This window comes from Lactuca virosa, chromosome 5 (assembly GCF_052849685.1).
Source record: "Lactuca virosa cultivar CGN04683 chromosome 5, Lactuca_virosa_CGN04683_v6, whole genome shotgun sequence".
NCBI lineage: Eukaryota > Viridiplantae > Streptophyta > Magnoliopsida > Asterales > Asteraceae > Lactuca > Lactuca virosa.
The window spans coordinates 215,918,333-215,936,651 of record NC_136430.1 but is presented as its reverse complement, the minus strand read 5'-3'; the positions used below and the strand labels follow the sequence as shown (position 1 = coordinate 215,936,651).

The 18,319-nt window shown below is 37.4% G+C and overlaps 1 protein-coding gene across 1 annotated transcript; it reads left to right on the top strand.

Moving 5' to 3' along the window:
* Positions 1–8,906: 8,906 nt before the first annotated feature.
* LOC145115693 (U2 small nuclear ribonucleoprotein auxiliary factor-like protein) lies at positions 8,907–12,022 on the top strand. The gene is made up of 7 exons (XM_079052047.1): positions 8,907–9,199; positions 9,685–9,796; positions 10,221–10,382; positions 10,726–10,772; positions 10,896–11,013; positions 11,112–11,178; positions 11,846–12,022. The coding sequence occupies exons 1-7, from the start codon at positions 9,008–9,010 to the stop codon at positions 11,892–11,894; spliced, it is 747 nt and encodes a 248-aa protein (XP_078908173.1). The 5' UTR covers positions 8,907–9,007; the 3' UTR covers positions 11,895–12,022.
* The last annotated feature ends 6,297 nt before the right edge of the window (positions 12,023–18,319 follow it).

Sequence of the window (18,319 nt, the reverse complement as noted above, 5' to 3'; positions counted from 1 at the left end):
ATACATGTTATTGTTATGATATGAATTGTGAATATGTGAACTGCATGCTAGATTAGGGCTAAGTATCTAGGAAGGATGCCTTCTATGCCTACTGCATGCTAGTACTGACTAGTCAGTGATATGAGAGCCTGATTAGGATATGCTTGGTTTTGTTTACTCGATGCCCGAATGTTGCTTGCTTTGTGCTTTTAGGAGTTTTAGCTATCTTTAACTAACTAGTAAAGGAATACACTAAGTTACATATTACGAGGGCTGAATAATTTCAGAAGGTTAGGTTTAGCCTTATTTCACAACTCTTGTTTAAGTCCAACCGTTATAGGGAGAGACCTCTCATTCGAAGAATTATCTAGTCTTAGTAATATGTAATGGTATTCGCGAGCTAGTTAGGGAAAGGTAGCAGGGACTTATTATGCAGCTGATGTCGGAGAGTGGGTCAGAGATTACCCTAGGGTAAGCCTAGGATGAGATTCGCACTGAGAGCAGTAGTCGAGAAATGGACTTGGTGGAGTCAAGGCAATTCTTGAGGAAAGTACGGATAGATGTGGAAGGTAGTATGGGCCCGTACTACTGAAAGCAGAGGATCTGTACTCAAGTCAAGGAGGGCAAGGGAACTTGTGTGTGTGATCCCTCGAGTTATGATAAGTATTCTGATGATTGTTATGGTGTATTTTCAGTATGGTGACGCTGCGTACTAGACCAGTTGGCAGTTCTGGCGTAGGCTCGGGATCAGGCTCGGGCTCTAGAGCCGGGCAGCTCGATGATCTGATGAGGGAGTTCATTTCATCTGAGATCACGTGTAGTATCATTGACCAGACTCTAGTGATCTTTGGTATGGTCAAGGAAGGCATTTTGGAGATTCTTTATGAGAGGCTGGGTGCATTCCGTACCGAGATGGCAGCCATGACGGGGCGCACACAATGACATTCAGGGAGTTCCAAGCTTGTGGATCTCTAGAATACCATGGGGCTAGGGACCCCATTGCTAGCAGCAGGTGGTTGGCGAATGTCGCAAACACCTTTCGCACCAGCCGTTGTCCCGAGGGGGACAAGGTCCGACTTGCTTCCTGTCTCCTGAAGGATAGGGTGCAGGATTGGTGGGAGGAGATTTGACATGCTATTGGTGATGCTGCCCTTGATACAATGACCTGGAGCGACTTCACGACCAGGTTCAGGGCCGAGTTCGCACCTGTGATTGACGTGAAGCAGCTTGCGCAGGAGTTCCAGGATCTCCAGAAGACGACTGAGACGGTGACTGAGATCACCGCCAAGTTCATCGAGAGGGCCCTTCTTGTTCCCCAATATATGGCGGACGAGGAGATGAAAAAGTCGCGGTACCATGAGATGTTGAGGACCAACATTCAGTAGTTTGTAAGCCGATCCAGCTACAAGATGCTGGCGGATATGATAGCGAGGGCTCGAGAGAGGGAGATTGATTTAGAGATGGAGAGGAAGAGGAAACCAGATGCGGCGTCTGGTGTGGAGGGATCGGGCAAGAAGCCCAAGGTTGATTCCTGAGGGAAGAGCCAGCAAGGCCGAGGCCATTGTGGCAAGTATGGTAGGACGCACGAGGGGACGTGCAGGGCGGGCAGTTCGGACTGCTTTAAGTGCGGCCAAACTGGTCACGTTAGCAGGGATTGTACTGCTACCACCACTACCACAATATCTAATCTGATTTGCTTCCAATGCAATCAGATTGGCCACAAAAGGTCCCAGTGCCCGAGTTTAGCAGCAACAGGACAGGTGGCGGCACCCGCTCCTGCTACATTGAGGATTACCGATGGCCATCAGGGCCAGGGCCAGACAGAGGCGCTTGTGGCGAAGAGCAGAGCCTTCCAGCTGACCGCAGAGGAGGCACGTGCAGCTCCCGATGTTGTGATGGGTATGTATCTTCTCCTTATCTCTTTATTTATATTAATTTGTCACTTATGTTTATGTGTTTCGTTATAGGATCGTTCTTAGTGAACGACATATCTGCTCTGGTATTATTCGATTCGGGGGCTGCCCGATCTTTTATATCGCTCGCGTTTAGCAAGCGATTTGTTGGAGCTCCGAGGGAGCTGGATTGTTGTCACACCCCCAAACCAGACGGCGGAAACGTCCGAGGGTGGAGGACTTCATTTGTAGTATCACAACACATGTAATATAGTAATCAAAGTAGAAAAAACCATTGTATTAAAAAGTATAAATATTTACATGTGTTTCACTTTGTATACTGAAACCAAAAAGTTGTACAAAAGATAAAGACAAAACATAAACTGCTCCATCTTCAAAAGCTCGGGTGTACCTGTCTACGGGTTCCCTGAGAATACAAGTAATTTGAAAAGAGAGTATCAACATAAAGTTGAGTGAGTGCATAAGTATTTATGTTTTGTAAGAATGTTTTCTGTTTCTTGAATATGTAAACTGTTTCCAGAAAATCCTATATTTTCTGTTGTATATGAAAAGTATTTGTATATGTATAAAACTGTTCTGTTTGTAAACCAATGTTCTGTACTTGTAATCTTTATGTAAACTTGTATCTAGTAAACTGTATTTTTGTAAACTGTATACGGTAAACTGTATCTTGTAAACTAGTACTTTGAAAATGTACTTAAGTTTAGTAATTATACACTAACGTATTGTTAATACCTTTTTAATGAGTTATTATAACCATACTAACTAGATGGCCTGACCCAACGCTATATATGTGTTGAAAGTTGATGATAACAATTGTCACTCATAGGCGTGTATGCCTGAATGTAGCTAGCAGTCCGAGTGCGGGGTTGTTAATCCCAATATAGATCTATACACACATTGTTTCGATCCCCTGCTGGAGACTCTGGTTATAATATCAGGACTTTACTGTGTCGTTTAAAATGAATTAAACTAACTGTACTCTTTGACTCATAAAAGCGTATAACGTTACATGTATAACAATTATGAAATTCCAATCATTCTGAAATGAATGATTGATAGTATATCCTTGAATTAGTATTCTTAACATGTATTTGAATGAATGAATACACTTGAATAGTTTTGAATAAAACCTTTGTTTTTGTAAAATAATGTACTCTAGTATGCTAGTGTCGTGAATTAATGTTCTGTGTATCATAAATTATACCTATTATAATTTATATGTACTTTCTGATTTGATAACGAGTATTCATGTATGGGATCCTTTGCTCAACATGTACAAAGGGTAATTGAATCTAATTGAATAAACTTTTATACTTGTATACATATACAAATATATATAACTAAAATTTAAATGACACTTGGACAAACAACTGATACTTGTGATCCCACATCCAAACAAGGAAAAGGAACCAAAGTGGGTTGTCAGTCCTAAGTCTTTTAAACCTTATTTATATAAATATATGTATACTAGTATATTTTTAGGGAAAAAATATAAGTTTATAAAACATTTAAAAGAAGTTTCATATTTGGAAATCCATTTTGGTAACTTGATGTCTTTTTGAAATAACCACTTGATTTGATAAGATGTTTGAAACCATTTGTTTTGATAACTGTATTCCATTTGAAATCATTTGTTATAACACAATATCTTTGTGTTATACTTGTATTCCCCCCCCCCCCTTAAAACAGTAAAAACTATGAAAATGTGGGGGTATGAACTCACCTGTTGTAAGTTACTCAAATGTAAGATTGGTGTAGGATGATAAGTGTCAAGTGAAGACTTGAGCACACACGGATCCTATTGAACATATAATGACACATATATGTTTATAATTAGTGAATAAACAACTATTCATGAAAAGTAACACCCTATTAGACTAGGAAACTCTAGGTTTTAAGTACTACAATCACATATGATTGCATACTAAGGGTATATGGCCATTCTAATGACTTTACGGCCAACATGGTAAGTCTTAAATGAGTTTACGGCCTAGAGTTTACGGCCCTATGAGTTTACGGCCTAGGGTTTACGGCCCTATGAGTTTACGGCCGTAAACTCATAATATATTGTACCATTTTGTGTTTTAAAGTCCTAGGTTCTTCGTTGAGGTGTTCTAGACTTAGTTCCAAGGCTTAGTAAGAGGTTTAGGGTTCATGTACACCCTTAATTAGGGTTTACGACCCAAGGAGATTGCCTTGGCCGTAAACACCTTTTGATCTTGATTTCTTTATGTTTTCAAGTAGTATAATCAGTAAGTATTACACAAGGAAGGTACTCAAGGGTTTAGAAGCCTTTAGGAGTGTTTAAAGTCAACAAATGCTTCATTATATGGGTTTACGGTCAAGGGAGATTGCCTTGGCCGTAAACTCCCTTTGTTCTTGTCAATTGGATGATTCCTAAGTGTTCTTCAAGTATTTCGTGTATATAGCAAGCTTAGGAGAGAGTACTTACAATATAGAAGCTTGATAGGGTTATTAAAGTCCAAAAACACTAGTGTGTGTTCTTGGTGTTCTTGGTGAAATGAAGAACACTTGAAAATCTAGCAAAATGGAATGATTTCATGGATGAAATCATGTATAATCACTAGATAAGGAGATGTAACATCAATTCAAGTGAAAGAATTCTTACATTTTTGGAAGATCAAAGTGAAGATATTATGATACTTGAGAGGATATTTGGGTGTTCTTGACTAGAAATGGAAGAAATGGAGAAAAGTGATGTAAACTCATGCTTATAGCATGGGTTTACAGCCTTGACATGAGTTTACGGCCCAACCATGTGTTGGCCGTAAACTCCTCTTAATGAGTTAAGAGTTTGATTAAGGCACAATGAACTCAAGTAGATACTTCCTAATACCCGATTCTTGAATACACTAGGCTTAGAACACTCAAACAGACTCTAAACAGTGCTAAAAATAGCAGAAATTAGTTTGTCTTTGATTGAATTGACTGAAAGTACAAGATAGAAATTTCGGGTTGTCACAATTGTCCCCTTGATGTAGAGATTGCGGATGATAGGACCGTACGGGTCGCAAGGGTTCATCGGGGATGTACACTACAGTTGTTCGATGAGCAGTATTCCGTAGATTTAGTCCCTATTCCCCTGTGAGGGAATAAGGTTATCGTGGGTATGGACTGGTTGAGCCCCAATGGGGCAGTGATCGACTGCGAGCAGCAGCTAGTATGAGTTCGGACCCCAAGTGGCGGAGGCCTGATGATTTAGGGCGACATGCCGCAGTGTGGACCGACTTTATGTTCAACAGCGAGGGCGAGACGCTACCTACAGTAGGGTTACGTAGGTTATGTCGCCTATGTCACGGATACCCGGGATAAGGGTAAGGCGACCGTGCATGATGTACCGATCGTACGGGAGTACCCGAACGTGTTCCCAGAGGATTTGCTTGGGGTACCTCCGGAGAGCCAGGTAGAGTTCAGGATTGACCTAGTTCCTAGTGCGGCTCCGATAGCCAAGGCACCATATTGGTTGGCTCCTCCCAAGATGCAGGAGTTGTCAACACAGCTGCGGGAGCTGTTAGACAAGGGATTTATCAGACTGAGCAGTTCGCCATGGGGAGCCCGATTCTGACCTTGCCTGAGGGTGTCAACGATTTCGTGCTTTACTGTGATGCTTCGATCACGGGTATGGGTGCAGTGCTGATGCAGCGAGGTTGCGTGATAGCATACGCTTCGAGGCAGTTGAAGCCTCATGAGGCGAATTACCCGACGCACGATTTGGAGCTGGGGGCTGTGGTTTTCGCCCTCAAGATTTGGCAACACTACCTCTATGGGGCTTGTTGTACCATTTACACAGACCACAAGAGCTTGAGGTACCTGATGGATCAGCTGAATCTGAACATGAGGCGGCATCGTTGGTTGAACGTGGTGAAAGATTATGACTGTGAGATTATCTTTCACCCGGGGAAGGCTAATGTGGTGGCCAATGCTCTTAGCCGCAAGGCGGCCGCGACTCCGATTCAGGATATATGCTTGAGGATGAAAGTGATTACCCCGCTGCTAGAGCGGATTCGGGAGGCTCAGGTCGAGGGTATGAAAGAGGAGCGCCGAAAGTGTGAGCGGATCATAGGTTAGGTGGCTTCATTTGATTATGACAGTTGTGGGTTGTTAACCCTGCATCGGAGGGTCTAGGTTCCTTACTTGGGCGGTGTACGCTAGGTTCTGAAGGAGGAGGCCCACAAGTCGAGATTCTCCATTCATCCTGGGACGACGAAGATGTATCGGGATCTTCACCCTGATTATTGGTGGCCCTGCATGAAGTGGGACATAGCTTGGTATGTGGAGCGGTGCTTGACTTGTAGGAAAGTCAAGGCCGAGCACCACCCACCTCACGGCAAGATGCAGCCGTTAGAGATTCCCTTGTGGAAATGGGAAGATATCACCATGGATTTCATCACAAAGCTTCCCAGGACTGCACGTGGAGTGGATTCGATTTGGGTCATCATGGGTCGGTTGGCCAAGAGTGCACATTTGATCCCGGTCCTAGAGAGTATACCGGCTGAGAAGCTAGTCGAGATCTATGTCCGCGAGGTGGTGACAGGTCATGGGGTGCCGATTTCAGTTGTGTCGGAGCGAGATCTCCGCTTCACTTCCAGATTCTGGAAGCGGTTTCACGACGAGATGGGTACTCGTCTTTACTTTAGTACAGCTTTTCACCCTCAGACGGATGGGCGGAGTGAGAGGACGATTCAGACTCTGGAGGATATGTTATGTGCATGTGTATTAGATTTTGGTGGGAGTTGGGATACGTATCTTCCGTTAGCGGAATTTTCGTATAACAACAGTTGTCACGCTAGCATAGACCGACCTCCCTTCTAGATGCTCTACGAGAGGAAATATAGGACCCCAATCTGTTGGGGCGAGGTCGGTCAGAGAGTCATGGGGAGTACCGAAGTGGTACTCAAGACTATTGAGAAGATCCAACATGTCCGGAGCAGACTTCAGAAAGCTCAGAGTCGGCAGAAGAGCTATGCTGACATGCACCAATCGAACCTAGAGTTTCAGGTAAGAGATATGGTTCTCCTGAAGGTGTCACCTTGGAAGGGTGTCATTCGATTCAGGAAGCGGGGCAAGCTGGGTCCCAGGTACATCGGTCCGTTCAGGGTATTGACTCGGGTGGGCTGGGTTGCATATCGACTGGATCTGCTAGCCGAGCTTAGTCAGATCCACAATACTTTTCATGTCTCCCAGCTATGGAAATGGTTAGTGGACGATTCCGCAGTTGTGCCTTTGGAGGATATTCAGGTGGACGACCGCCTGAACTACGTTGAGAGGCCAGTGGTGATTCTAGATCGGAAGACGAAAACCTTGAGGAACAAGTTTGTACAGTTGGTGAAGGTGCAGTGGATGCACCGCAAGGGGTCAGAATGGAGTTGGGAACCAGAGGAGGAGATGAGAGAGCATTATCAAGAGTTATTTAAGACAGCAGACTTCGAGGACGAAGTCTGAGACAAATTGGGGAGAATTTTAACGCCTGGTTCATGGTACGTATTAATTTATAATTTATTCTATTTTATAGAGCAACTCGACGAGTTGGGAGCCCCAAACTCATCGAGTAGAGATCATAAGGGCCGCGCATTTAAGTGACATACTCGACGAGTTGGGAGGCCTCAACTCGATGAGTAGGCTGGCAGAAATGAAACCCTAATTTACGGTGTTTGCACCCTATTTAAACACCATAACCCCAAGGTGTTGGCCTCATTTCCAGCCTCCACTGTCTAAAACCCTAATCTCGAAACCCTAATGCTATTGTGAGTGTTTGTACCAATATTAAAAGTACTATGCAAAAAAATTATTAAATCCATAAAGTAAAATACTAAAAAAAATGGAAAAAATGTTATATAACTAAAAAAAAATTTATATAAATGATCAAAAAAATATGTACGCTAAATATATATTTTTTCATAAAAAGTTGTATGAAAATGAGCTATTGCCATAAAAACCTTCAAATTTTCAAGAAATGTTCGCTTATATCCTAAGTCCATTTTTATGCCCACAAAAACCGCACATTTTAACAAAAATTGTCATAATTGCCATCTTTTCCAATTTTACCCTTCTATGGCATTAGGGGATGTTTGGTTACAGATCGACACATGTTAGGGGATGTTTGGCATTAGGGATGTCGAAACGAACTCACGACCTTCAAGAAAAAATGCAACATGTTATCCACTAAGTTGGTCGATAACTTCCGACGACTCTTCGTGGTCCTTCTCTCATCGTCGGCGACCACCAATCGAGGGGAAAAAGAAGCAGTGGTGGGGTGGATCGGGAAAGCACCTCCGGTGCTCGCCTGCTTCGAAGAAGAAGAAAAAGAACGGAAGCAGGAAGGAGCGAAGACGACAGCCGGTTAACAGTGGTGAGAGGGGTTGCTCTGGCAGCTCCTCGTTGCTTCTTCTTTTTCTGATCCGATAGAAACGTGAAAGAAAGGGGAAGAGGGAAACGATGATCTTTAGGGGTGCTCGTGGGTTTGCTTAACAATCGAATGCGGGGCTGGAACGGTGGTGAGCATGAGATGGCAGAAGATGGGTTTCTAGCTCATTTTCTCTCGGCCAAGAAGCTCACCTGTTTTTGGTCTCCGGCAGCAATAAAAATCGAGCAAGAGGGAAGGGCTGTTTGAGTGACAATTAATGAAGAAAGAAGAAGGTGGAGGGGTTGCTAAAAGTGGCTGGAACCAAGGTGGCAGCCCTCCCTTTCAAACTTGGTTTACCGGCGAAATAAGATAGAATAGGGAGAGATCGGGAGAAAATGTGATGGAAGGAAAAAAGTGAGCAAACCAAACATACTCTAATCCTAGAACAAAACATCCTCAAATGTCATAGAAGAATAAAATCGAAAAAGAAAACAGTTATGACAATTGTTGCCCAAACGTATAGTTTTTGTGGACATAAAAATGGACTTAAATATAACCGAACATTTCTTAAAATATTGAGAGCCCTTTGAAAATTGATAGAGTGAAACTATTTGCATATTTTTATTCGATTTTAGTTTAAAAAGAATTGAAGTTGGAGATGTTCTTAAACCCTAACACCTGTATTCAAAAGTTTCATAACTTTTAAAGCTATTGTTTATATTTGTTGAAAATTTCTATCTGTTTTGAAATGGAAGTAGAAGATTTCGAACCCTTATTCGGCGAGCCGAAGGTAGAATGGTCAGCGACGACGTCGACGCCCGTCCGTCAATTTTTGTTCCAAGTTCATGCGCCGGACTCTTCTCACCTCACATTTCATGCCACCGATTTTTTCTCAAGTACTTTTGCGGCAGTTCGATCAATTGAGCAGCTCGATGATATGGTTAGCCTTATATCCTACATCATATGCTATCTATTTTCTTTTTGTCTCGCTGATTCGATCCCAATTCCTAAAGATATATGATATTCAGCACATCAATTTACATATGATATTCAGCACATTTGTGTTTGCCCCTCCATCATAACAACATAAATTTCTGTCTTATGAATTCGTATATTGAATATTTATCCTATGGTTCTAAGGTTACAGGTTAGAATTGTTCTGATTGTCTTCTCTACCTTTAGTTAGCTATACATAAAACCTAAATTCGATAAGTAGGTGGTCTCCTAGGGTTCTAAACTCAGTTTCTGCCTCCTTAGTAACCCTAATGGCTTATTTATACTCAAGCTTTCCTAAACTAACCCTAATCAGTAGCCTTATCAATAAACTAATTATTAGTAATGAATGACTAATCATAATAATAACATGAAGTGATTATATATCCAAAATCCAAACTAGTTTTTATTAATCCTTGATTCTATACACAGAGGGATGACATTGGAATTGGAGGTTCTTGGTCTGAGTTTCTGGAATACCTTGTTAATTCCATAAAGTTTGGGGATGTGAAGCTTGTTTTGGAGGGAAAATCAAAATCAGATGGTAATTACTAATTACTAATTTCCTGGATCCTTATCTTTCTGTTATTTAACTTTATTCTTTCATGCTTTCTATTCCTTTTATATTGTCATTTTATGAAAATCCATGAAACTTATCTGTAGCTATAAAATTTTGAAACTTTGTTCCATGATTTTGGATGGGACAAAAATTAGCAGTTTGTCTCATTGACATTAGTCCCAGTCGAGTGCATGTCAAACACAGTACAACTTGTTCTGTCTTCCTCTCTCTTTTTGATGATGAGGGCATTCACGTCTTTTTACACAAAGATACCATTTTGGTCATAGTCCCAGTCTAATGCATGTCAAATGCAATACAACAATATTGATGGTTTTAAAGATGTGGAACCTTATCTTATCATGTTTTAATGTGATTTTAATTTCTAATTTTTTATTTTTTTTATTTTTAGGACCTGAATCTGCTAGACTAATTGCTCAAAAGTCAAAAGGAATGCCCCGAATCTCTATATCTATGCTTAAGTGTGTTGATACTGCTGCAAATGAGACAATGGCCATGCTTTCTCTTGATCTCTACAAAGCACATCAAAAAAATCAAAAGTTGCTACTTCAAGGTGATTTTTTTTTTCTTTCAATTCTTTGTTTATATAAAGTATTTTGTCCTTCAGAAATTTTGGTTTCACTGTTTGGTTAAATGCAAGAAATACCAATGTGCTTCATAGGTTTGTTTTTCATTTCTTCATATTTCAAAGTAAAGTACAATGCTGTAATAGAAATAATTGAAAGTAGGATATGACTTGATCTGATAAGTTATATATATAATAAGAATGTGTCTTTTTAACTTAATGCAAAAGATGAGGGAAATGAGACTTTCCCCATTAAGTCCTTTCTTTCTAAAAATTTACCCTCTTTTCTTTTTTTATAAAAAAATGTAAAAACTCTGTATTTTGTTTTTAGAGCAAGAGGGTCGTTGCCAGTTGACAAAGAAGCTTTCAGCTGAACAGGTAATAAATCATCTTTTTTTTTTTTTGATAGTATTTAATAATCATCTTAGTTTTATTTCCCAATTCACTATTTCTGTATTAAGTCATTCTTTTGGTATTTTCCATTTCCATGTGACTTAACAGGAAAAGAGTAAACATTTTCAGAAACAACTTGATGGGCTACATTATCCAAAAAGACACAAGTCTCATGACCAATTAACCTCAGATACTTTATCTGCTACCAATCCCAGTGATGTGTCAGGTGTGTGTGTGTGTGTGTGTGTGTTTTAAAGCATAAACAATTGTATTATAGTATATTATGTTGATGAATATTATATGATTTATTATTTTTGTTGACAGATGTACAAATTGATCAGAATCCAAGCCCCATGAAAGCATCTAAACGTGTGGTGCCAGCTCATCGCAGGTTAGTGATGTTAGATTGCATATAAATTTTCATTATAAAGTGGTTAGTGTACTTTCACACATATTTTTAGATACATAAATAAAACGATTTATCATTCACATACTTAAAACTTGCAAAATAATATCCATTAGATCATGTCTCCAACTTTAATCAAGTTAGGAACATAATTTGGGACAAAAGAAAATTTTATTGCATAGAGTTAAAGGCAAGAAATGGCAATTTACTTCATCTATTTGCTTAGTATAGGGTTATTTCTTTTTACTATGCTTTGAAAAATCTACTCAATTATTGCAATATCATCGGACTATAATATTATAACTTTTCACTGCTATTATAAATAAGTAGGGCAAAAAGCTATAATAAATAAATAGGGCTAAAAGCTATAAATAACAACATAACATTTTGTTTTTCTTTCTAAAGGCATTGTATTTTGAATAACATACTCAATTATATCATTGTAGTTCCTTTTTTTTTTCTGTTAAAACATTATACCCTGAAAATTCTAACATTTTTAGTAGTGAGTTACTTTGTATACAAAGTTGTAACAGGAAGAAATGAATGATCTTTCTTGCATTTACTCGTAAACAAATAAATAAAAATATGTTGTTATTTCTTGCATATAATAGCCTTATTGTATATTGACAAGTTATAAATTAACAAATGGCAGATCAAAGGTAAGAGGGGCTCTTCTACGAGATACTGATGAAGATGATTAGATCAGATCATATATAAATTAGAAATATTGGTTTATACTTTGTAAATGTTCTGTGAGGTGTTAGCTTCATTTATGTAAGTTATGTTGAATGATTAAAATACCATTTTTATCGCCTTTTCTTTTCTGTAATTCCTTTGTTGATTTATGTCAATGACAGAATTCAATTCCTACCACTACCCATAGCATCATTGAAATCCATCAAACATAGATTGCAGTGGATTTCGATGGAATTCAATGAATGTAAGATGGAATCTCACATCCACAATTTCCATTCTTTCCATGTTTCCTATTTCGTTTGCAAAATTGTCAAATAGGTGGAATTTAATTTATGGCAAACGACTAATAACAACATAAACCACGAGAATCCCCAATTAAATGAGTTAGAGGGTACATAGATGTCAACAGTCGTGCCTCCGTATGTGAAAGAGTGATTGTGTCTCATTGAAAATCTCACAGTAAGTTCAAAAAGAACCTATAAATAAGGGGCACAATGAGAAAATAAGTCAAAGTGATTGTCTAGTCTGATACTATCCTCGTACTTTCTTGACAAAATTGCAAAAATGATCCCTGTGGTTGTCAAAAATATGTAGTTTTGGTCCAAAAATGTTTGGTGGTGCATGAGTAGTCCAATTTTGGATCTTTTTAGTGATTTTGGTCCCTCTACACTTAAAAAGACAAATATACCCTTATAATTTATATTTTCCATTTTATTTAATTGCTGAAATACATAATTTAATTTATTTTATTTTATTAACTTAAAATAAAAAAATAACCCAACCCCCCTCTTAGCTTCTATAGAGGAGAGAAGCCCCTTTATCACTTCTTCAACCCTCCATCACCGGTGACGGGAACCACCACCGACGGCCACAATTCTCACCGAAAAACATAAACCCTTCATCTCCCTCACATGGATGCTCTAATATTACGAAACCACCACTACAAAACCAGTTTCATCGGAAATTGGATCTATTAAAAGCGACTTTCACCTACCTCATCTCTCTCTTTCTTTGATGAACTGTCTCGTTGATCTAGGAACGGAGGGGGTCGCAGATGCATGTGGCAACGAAGAAAGCAAATAGAGGTGGCACTGGAGAACGCAGACAGAGGCAAAGAATGCAGCTGAAAATGAAAAGGAAGGCGGCGATGATGTTGGACCGTCAATCTAGGAACCAAAACAAGCGAAGGTTCGTCCGACGGTGGCAGGAGACGCAAGTGGCGACGAAGGGGGAAGGTTCCGACGTCGTTTCTACCTCCACATGAACCACCATATTTGCATTTTGCCACCGGATATCTGCCATCAATGACCTCCTTATGCCACGATCTGAAACCATTGGGCCTCTTCTCGCCATCAGATCTAAGGTAGCGGAGTCGTCATACATGTATCTTGTTGTGGATCTCACAATGGAAGCCGCCACCGGAGCTAGGGTAACAGAGTCGTCGTCAGAGTGGTGGTAATGGTGGTCTTATTTTAGGGTGTGGTGGGGTGTGACTTAATTGGAATGGGTGGTCCGGTGATGGTGTTGAGAGAGAGAGAGAGAGAGAGAGAGAGAGAGAGAGAGAGAGAGAGAGAAAATAAAAAATTAAAATTGAATCATGGATCAATTTTAATGATGCAATTTTTTTTTCCAATTTTTTTCCCTCCCAGACATAGATCTATACTCGATTTTATGATTTGTATTTTTTTTATATTTTTTTAAAATTTTTTTAAGGTGTCCTCACGAGTCCTCACTTTAAAATGAGTCCTCACAGGAGCCGGGCCCTATATATATATATATATATATATATATATATATATATATATATATATATATATATATATATATATATATATATATATATATATATAGAGAGAGAGAGAGAGAGAGAGAGAGAGAGAGAAAGAGGCAGAACAACACTATCATATCATCATATCATATCATACTATATTATAAATGAAATATTTTTTCTTTGACCACATTCATTTGAAACTCCCATGACTTTTTAATTTCTTTATAATAATGATTATAAGTTGTTTAATAAGATTAAATAAATATCAAACCTAAAGTGTAATCATATATAAACTAAATTTCAATATTATAAGAATATCTTTACTTCTACTTATAAAGTTATGTTTTTTAACTTTTTACATATTATACTGAATTTATTAGTTTTAATATATTGTTGGATGTAAACCATTATCATTTTAAAGCTACAACTTTTGAACAATTTGTATAAAATATTTAAATTATAAACTTAAATATAAATTTTAGTTTAACTTAAACAACTCAAATAATATTTTGTAAATAGTTAAAAGTGATAAATTGTAGTGTCTTTCTAATAATGATTATAATTTTGTTAATAAGGTTGAATAAATATCAAACCTAAAGTGTAATCATAAATAAACTAAATTTTAATATTAAAATAATATCTTTACTTCTACTTATAAACTTTTAAAATATTATACTTAAGTTATTAGATTTAATATGATGTTGTATGTAAACCATTATCAATTTAAAGCTACAACTTTGAAACAGTTTGGACAAAATACTTAAACTGTTAATTTAAATATAACATTATAGTGTCAACCTAAATATAAATTCCAGTTCCACTTAAAAAACCCAATGAATATTTTGTGAATAGTTAAAAGTGATAAATTGTAGTGTTAAATGTAAAAAAAATTAAATTATAATATAAATTTAACTAAAACATTTTCTAAAGATATTGATATCGTTAAAAATTTACAAATAAATAGCTTAAAATAACTTACAATAACAATAGTTAAAAATAACTCTATATAAATGATTATATTGTTACCTTTAAAATCAAAAAACAACGTCTGATGTTTTAAATAATTATATTTGATAGAAATTAAAACGTTAAAAAAATAAATTTTAAAAAATTAATTAACAATAACAAAAGCTATGAATAACATTAAGCTATATATTGTATTTAATTTTATTCATGAGTAACTCGCGGGTAGAAGTCATTCAAACGGTTGAGATTATACAATTATCATAGATATATATATTATCATATAATTCAAAATAATCAATATATTATATCAATTTAGTATACGAATTATTATATCAAATTTAACAACAACGTTATTGTTATATTTAAAAAGTCATATATTTGTAAAGATTTCAACTATATAAGTGTTTATGCGCAACGCGCGGGCATTCGCCTAGTAAATCAATAAGGCATGGCTAAACAAAACTAAATAAGCAAAGTAGCTCTCTTAAGCTTACAAATAGCTCCTTTAAATTTAGAAAGTTATGCAGAACAATAACAATCAATGATTTTTTTTCCAACTCCTTAAATACAAAAGTAAATGATAGTCAACAAATATAGCATAAAGAATTTTTAATATAGCTTATATGTAGTTGGATTAAGAAGAGGCAATCGACAAATAAAGGATAAAGTATATTTAATATAATTTATCCTAATTATACACTATGATTTTACTAAATCAATCGATATGCATAGCTATAACCAAATAATATTACATAATATTACATTAGTACTAAATATTTATTTCTTAAAAAACTTATATCAATGACCTTATCTTGAATACATTGAACGATTAAATAAAGAATATAAAGTAGAAACAAAAACCAAAACAAAAGATACCATAAGACAAAGAAGATTATAAAAACAGTCTATTTAGTTATTAAAACGTTAAACTTTTATGTTTTTTGTATATTAATTCTTTGTATCATTTTTAACATCTAGTCACTACTTTCTTGTAATTGAATTTTCAAATATAACATTCTATAACCATACATATTTCTAATGTCCTAATAAAGAAGAGGAAAGTACAATGTTGTAATAGCATTCTATAACAATACATTTGTGTATTATGTGTAAACATAGGTTATCCAAGAACCTTCTTAAACTAATTCATTCCATATCCCCATTTCCACTTCACTTTAGGCCATTCGGCAACAACATGTTTGTTGATGACTTTGTTGATGACTAACGAGTAACGTCAATGTTTACCAAGTTGAAACATCATTTCACATGGAAGCAACTGAGGAGAAACTCAATCGAGGGTCTACCATCAACAAGGATCTACAAAATGCTTTCAATCCTTTTTTCTAATCTCAAGCAACCTTGCCAAATGGGTCATACACGCCTATGACCAAGCGCTTTAGTTAAAACATAAAGAAGTCACACTTGACAACTTTCGAGAGTTTCTATAGGGTAAATCTCAAATTTCCAACTGCCCATCTAGCCAAATCTCGTAAATCTAAGGTCAGTTTTTCCACTTCTTTTGTAAGCAGAAAGGCAACAACTAAGGAGTATATACATGAAGACCGAAGTCACACAGTTTTCAAATTTTCGAATTGTTTTACGGTGAATGTCATACTCACTAATTTCTTTAGAGACTCTCTGAGCCCAAGTCCATTACTGCAAGATTTTTTCGTTCAATTGAAAAAACTTTACAAAGATCTAAACTTAAGGTAATCAAATACATAATTTTTTTTTGTTTTGAGAAACGTAATTCAAATAAACTGAGAAGAGCATAGATATGCTTATAAATCTGGGGGTTGGATGAAACCATAAAATATGGTTGCTAAAAAAGTTGTTTTAAATAACATAAGCATCAATAAAGGAACATCTATGAGAACTGAAACTACTAGAACATACAAAAACGTACTAGAAGATTGTTTTAAACTACAAGAACGTACTAGAAGATTGTTGAGAACTATAAAGGATTAGAAGCTGATGGGAGTATGCATTGAAGACAACGACATAATAGAGAAAGAGAATGAGAAAAGGGGGGGGGGGGGTATGAGAATGAAATAGAAAAGTGAGTAATTGATAGAGAATATGTTACTATAAATATTTGAGTTATTAGACCTTTACACACACGGTCATATTCTTGGTGGTGTTATTTTAATTTGTACACAATTAATATCATACATTAATATTCTATTTGAAAAGTGACCGTTAGATAACAGTAATAAAACCAAATAAAGAGAACAAATGATTAACCTATTAATACAATATATTTTATTACTCCAACGTATATGAGTATAACACACATAATTTAACGACGGGTCACCCATATATTTTGTAACATTCCGTTTAAAATTAATTAAATAAATAAAATAAATAAATAAATAATAAAACCTAAAACCCCCAGGTGTATTTTATATTTTATTTTGTTTTAACCCTAAATCCGTAATAATTTATCAGTGTTATCCATAAGGGTCTGAATGTTATAATTGTGGGATTTTGGAGTCTATTTTGTAACATCTGGACCTGAAATGCAAAATATATCGTAGAGGAGGGGCTGTTGGGTAACTAGTGGATTTAAATTGAAAAGGAACTTTGGAGAATGGGCTGAAAGTGAATATTATGCGTAAGTTGTATATGGACGGGGGCATAACCCGTCACCCTCCTCTTGGCATCCCTTTAAGAAACGACCTCAAACCTAACCCTAACCCTAGAACCATCTTTCGGCTCCCACATCTTGCCCTCCAACCGCCACCACCCATCTTTCTTACCATTCCGATCAGCAAAGACCACCAAGAGACCACCACTATCGACCTTCTTTCTCCCTACGACAGAAGAGCTTGAGACCGACGGGGAGTGGAGGGGAAAACTTCACGTGTTGTTGCTTCATCGACCAACCTTCAGAGCTGATGCCGCCAACTCTTTTGCCGCCGATGTGAGCCGCCAAACCAACACCATTGTTTCTTATGTTGCCGATGGCGACGAGAACTGCGATATTGACGTCGTGGCTGCTGCTATTTTTGATCGGGATCGCACAATCTTCTCCTTTCTCCATTTCCTTCTGTTGATGTGACGTCCCCGCTCCAGCGACTGTTTCGTCTTGTTGTTGATCTCCGACCACCGCCGGCCACTACAAGGGTGGATGTGTTTGAGTATGAGTTTAGTGTTGGATGCTCGTGTTTTGTGTGTGTGTTGCTGCTGCAAGCCGTGAAGTGGGTGTGGATGTGTTTTGGTGGCTGGAAAACCTGAAGAACCACCATGGCAGCCAACCATGGTGGTCGCCGTCGTTCTGCCGCCTCCTGCCGCCATGGACCGCCGCCGACCACCACTGCCCGAGGTGGCAGTGGGTGGTACCCGATTTTTTAAATATATATATATATATATATATATATATATATATATATATATATATATATATATAGTTAATTAACTAATCATCTAACTTTAGGGGTTGGAAACCCTAATTAGGGTTTAGAAAACCCTAATGTCAAGAAAACCCTAGTTTGGAATTGGTCGCGAGCCGCGTTAAAGATGATAATTAAACTTACAAAAAATACTTAATAATGCCCCTACAATTAACTTAATGCAATATTGGACTTAATGGATTAAGTCCTTAAGGGGTTAAGTGTGGAACACTAACCCTAGTTGTCATTTTATGTGAAAAACCCTAGAATCGAGGAGCTTTATTTAGACAATGACAGGGCG

Bases quoted from the DNA above. Each gene is read 5' to 3' on its own strand.
- LOC145115693 (XM_079052047.1), top strand. From the start codon at position 9,008: ATGGAAGTAGAAGATTTCGAACCCTTATTCGGCGAGCCGAAGGTAGAA. The intron at 9,797-10,220 runs GTAATTACTAAT...TTTTATTTTTAG, and splicing joins GGGAAAATCAAAATCAGATG to GACCTGAATCTGCTAGACTA. The intron at 11,179-11,845 runs GTTAGTGATGTT...AACAAATGGCAG, and splicing joins GTGGTGCCAGCTCATCGCAG to ATCAAAGGTAAGAGGGGCTC.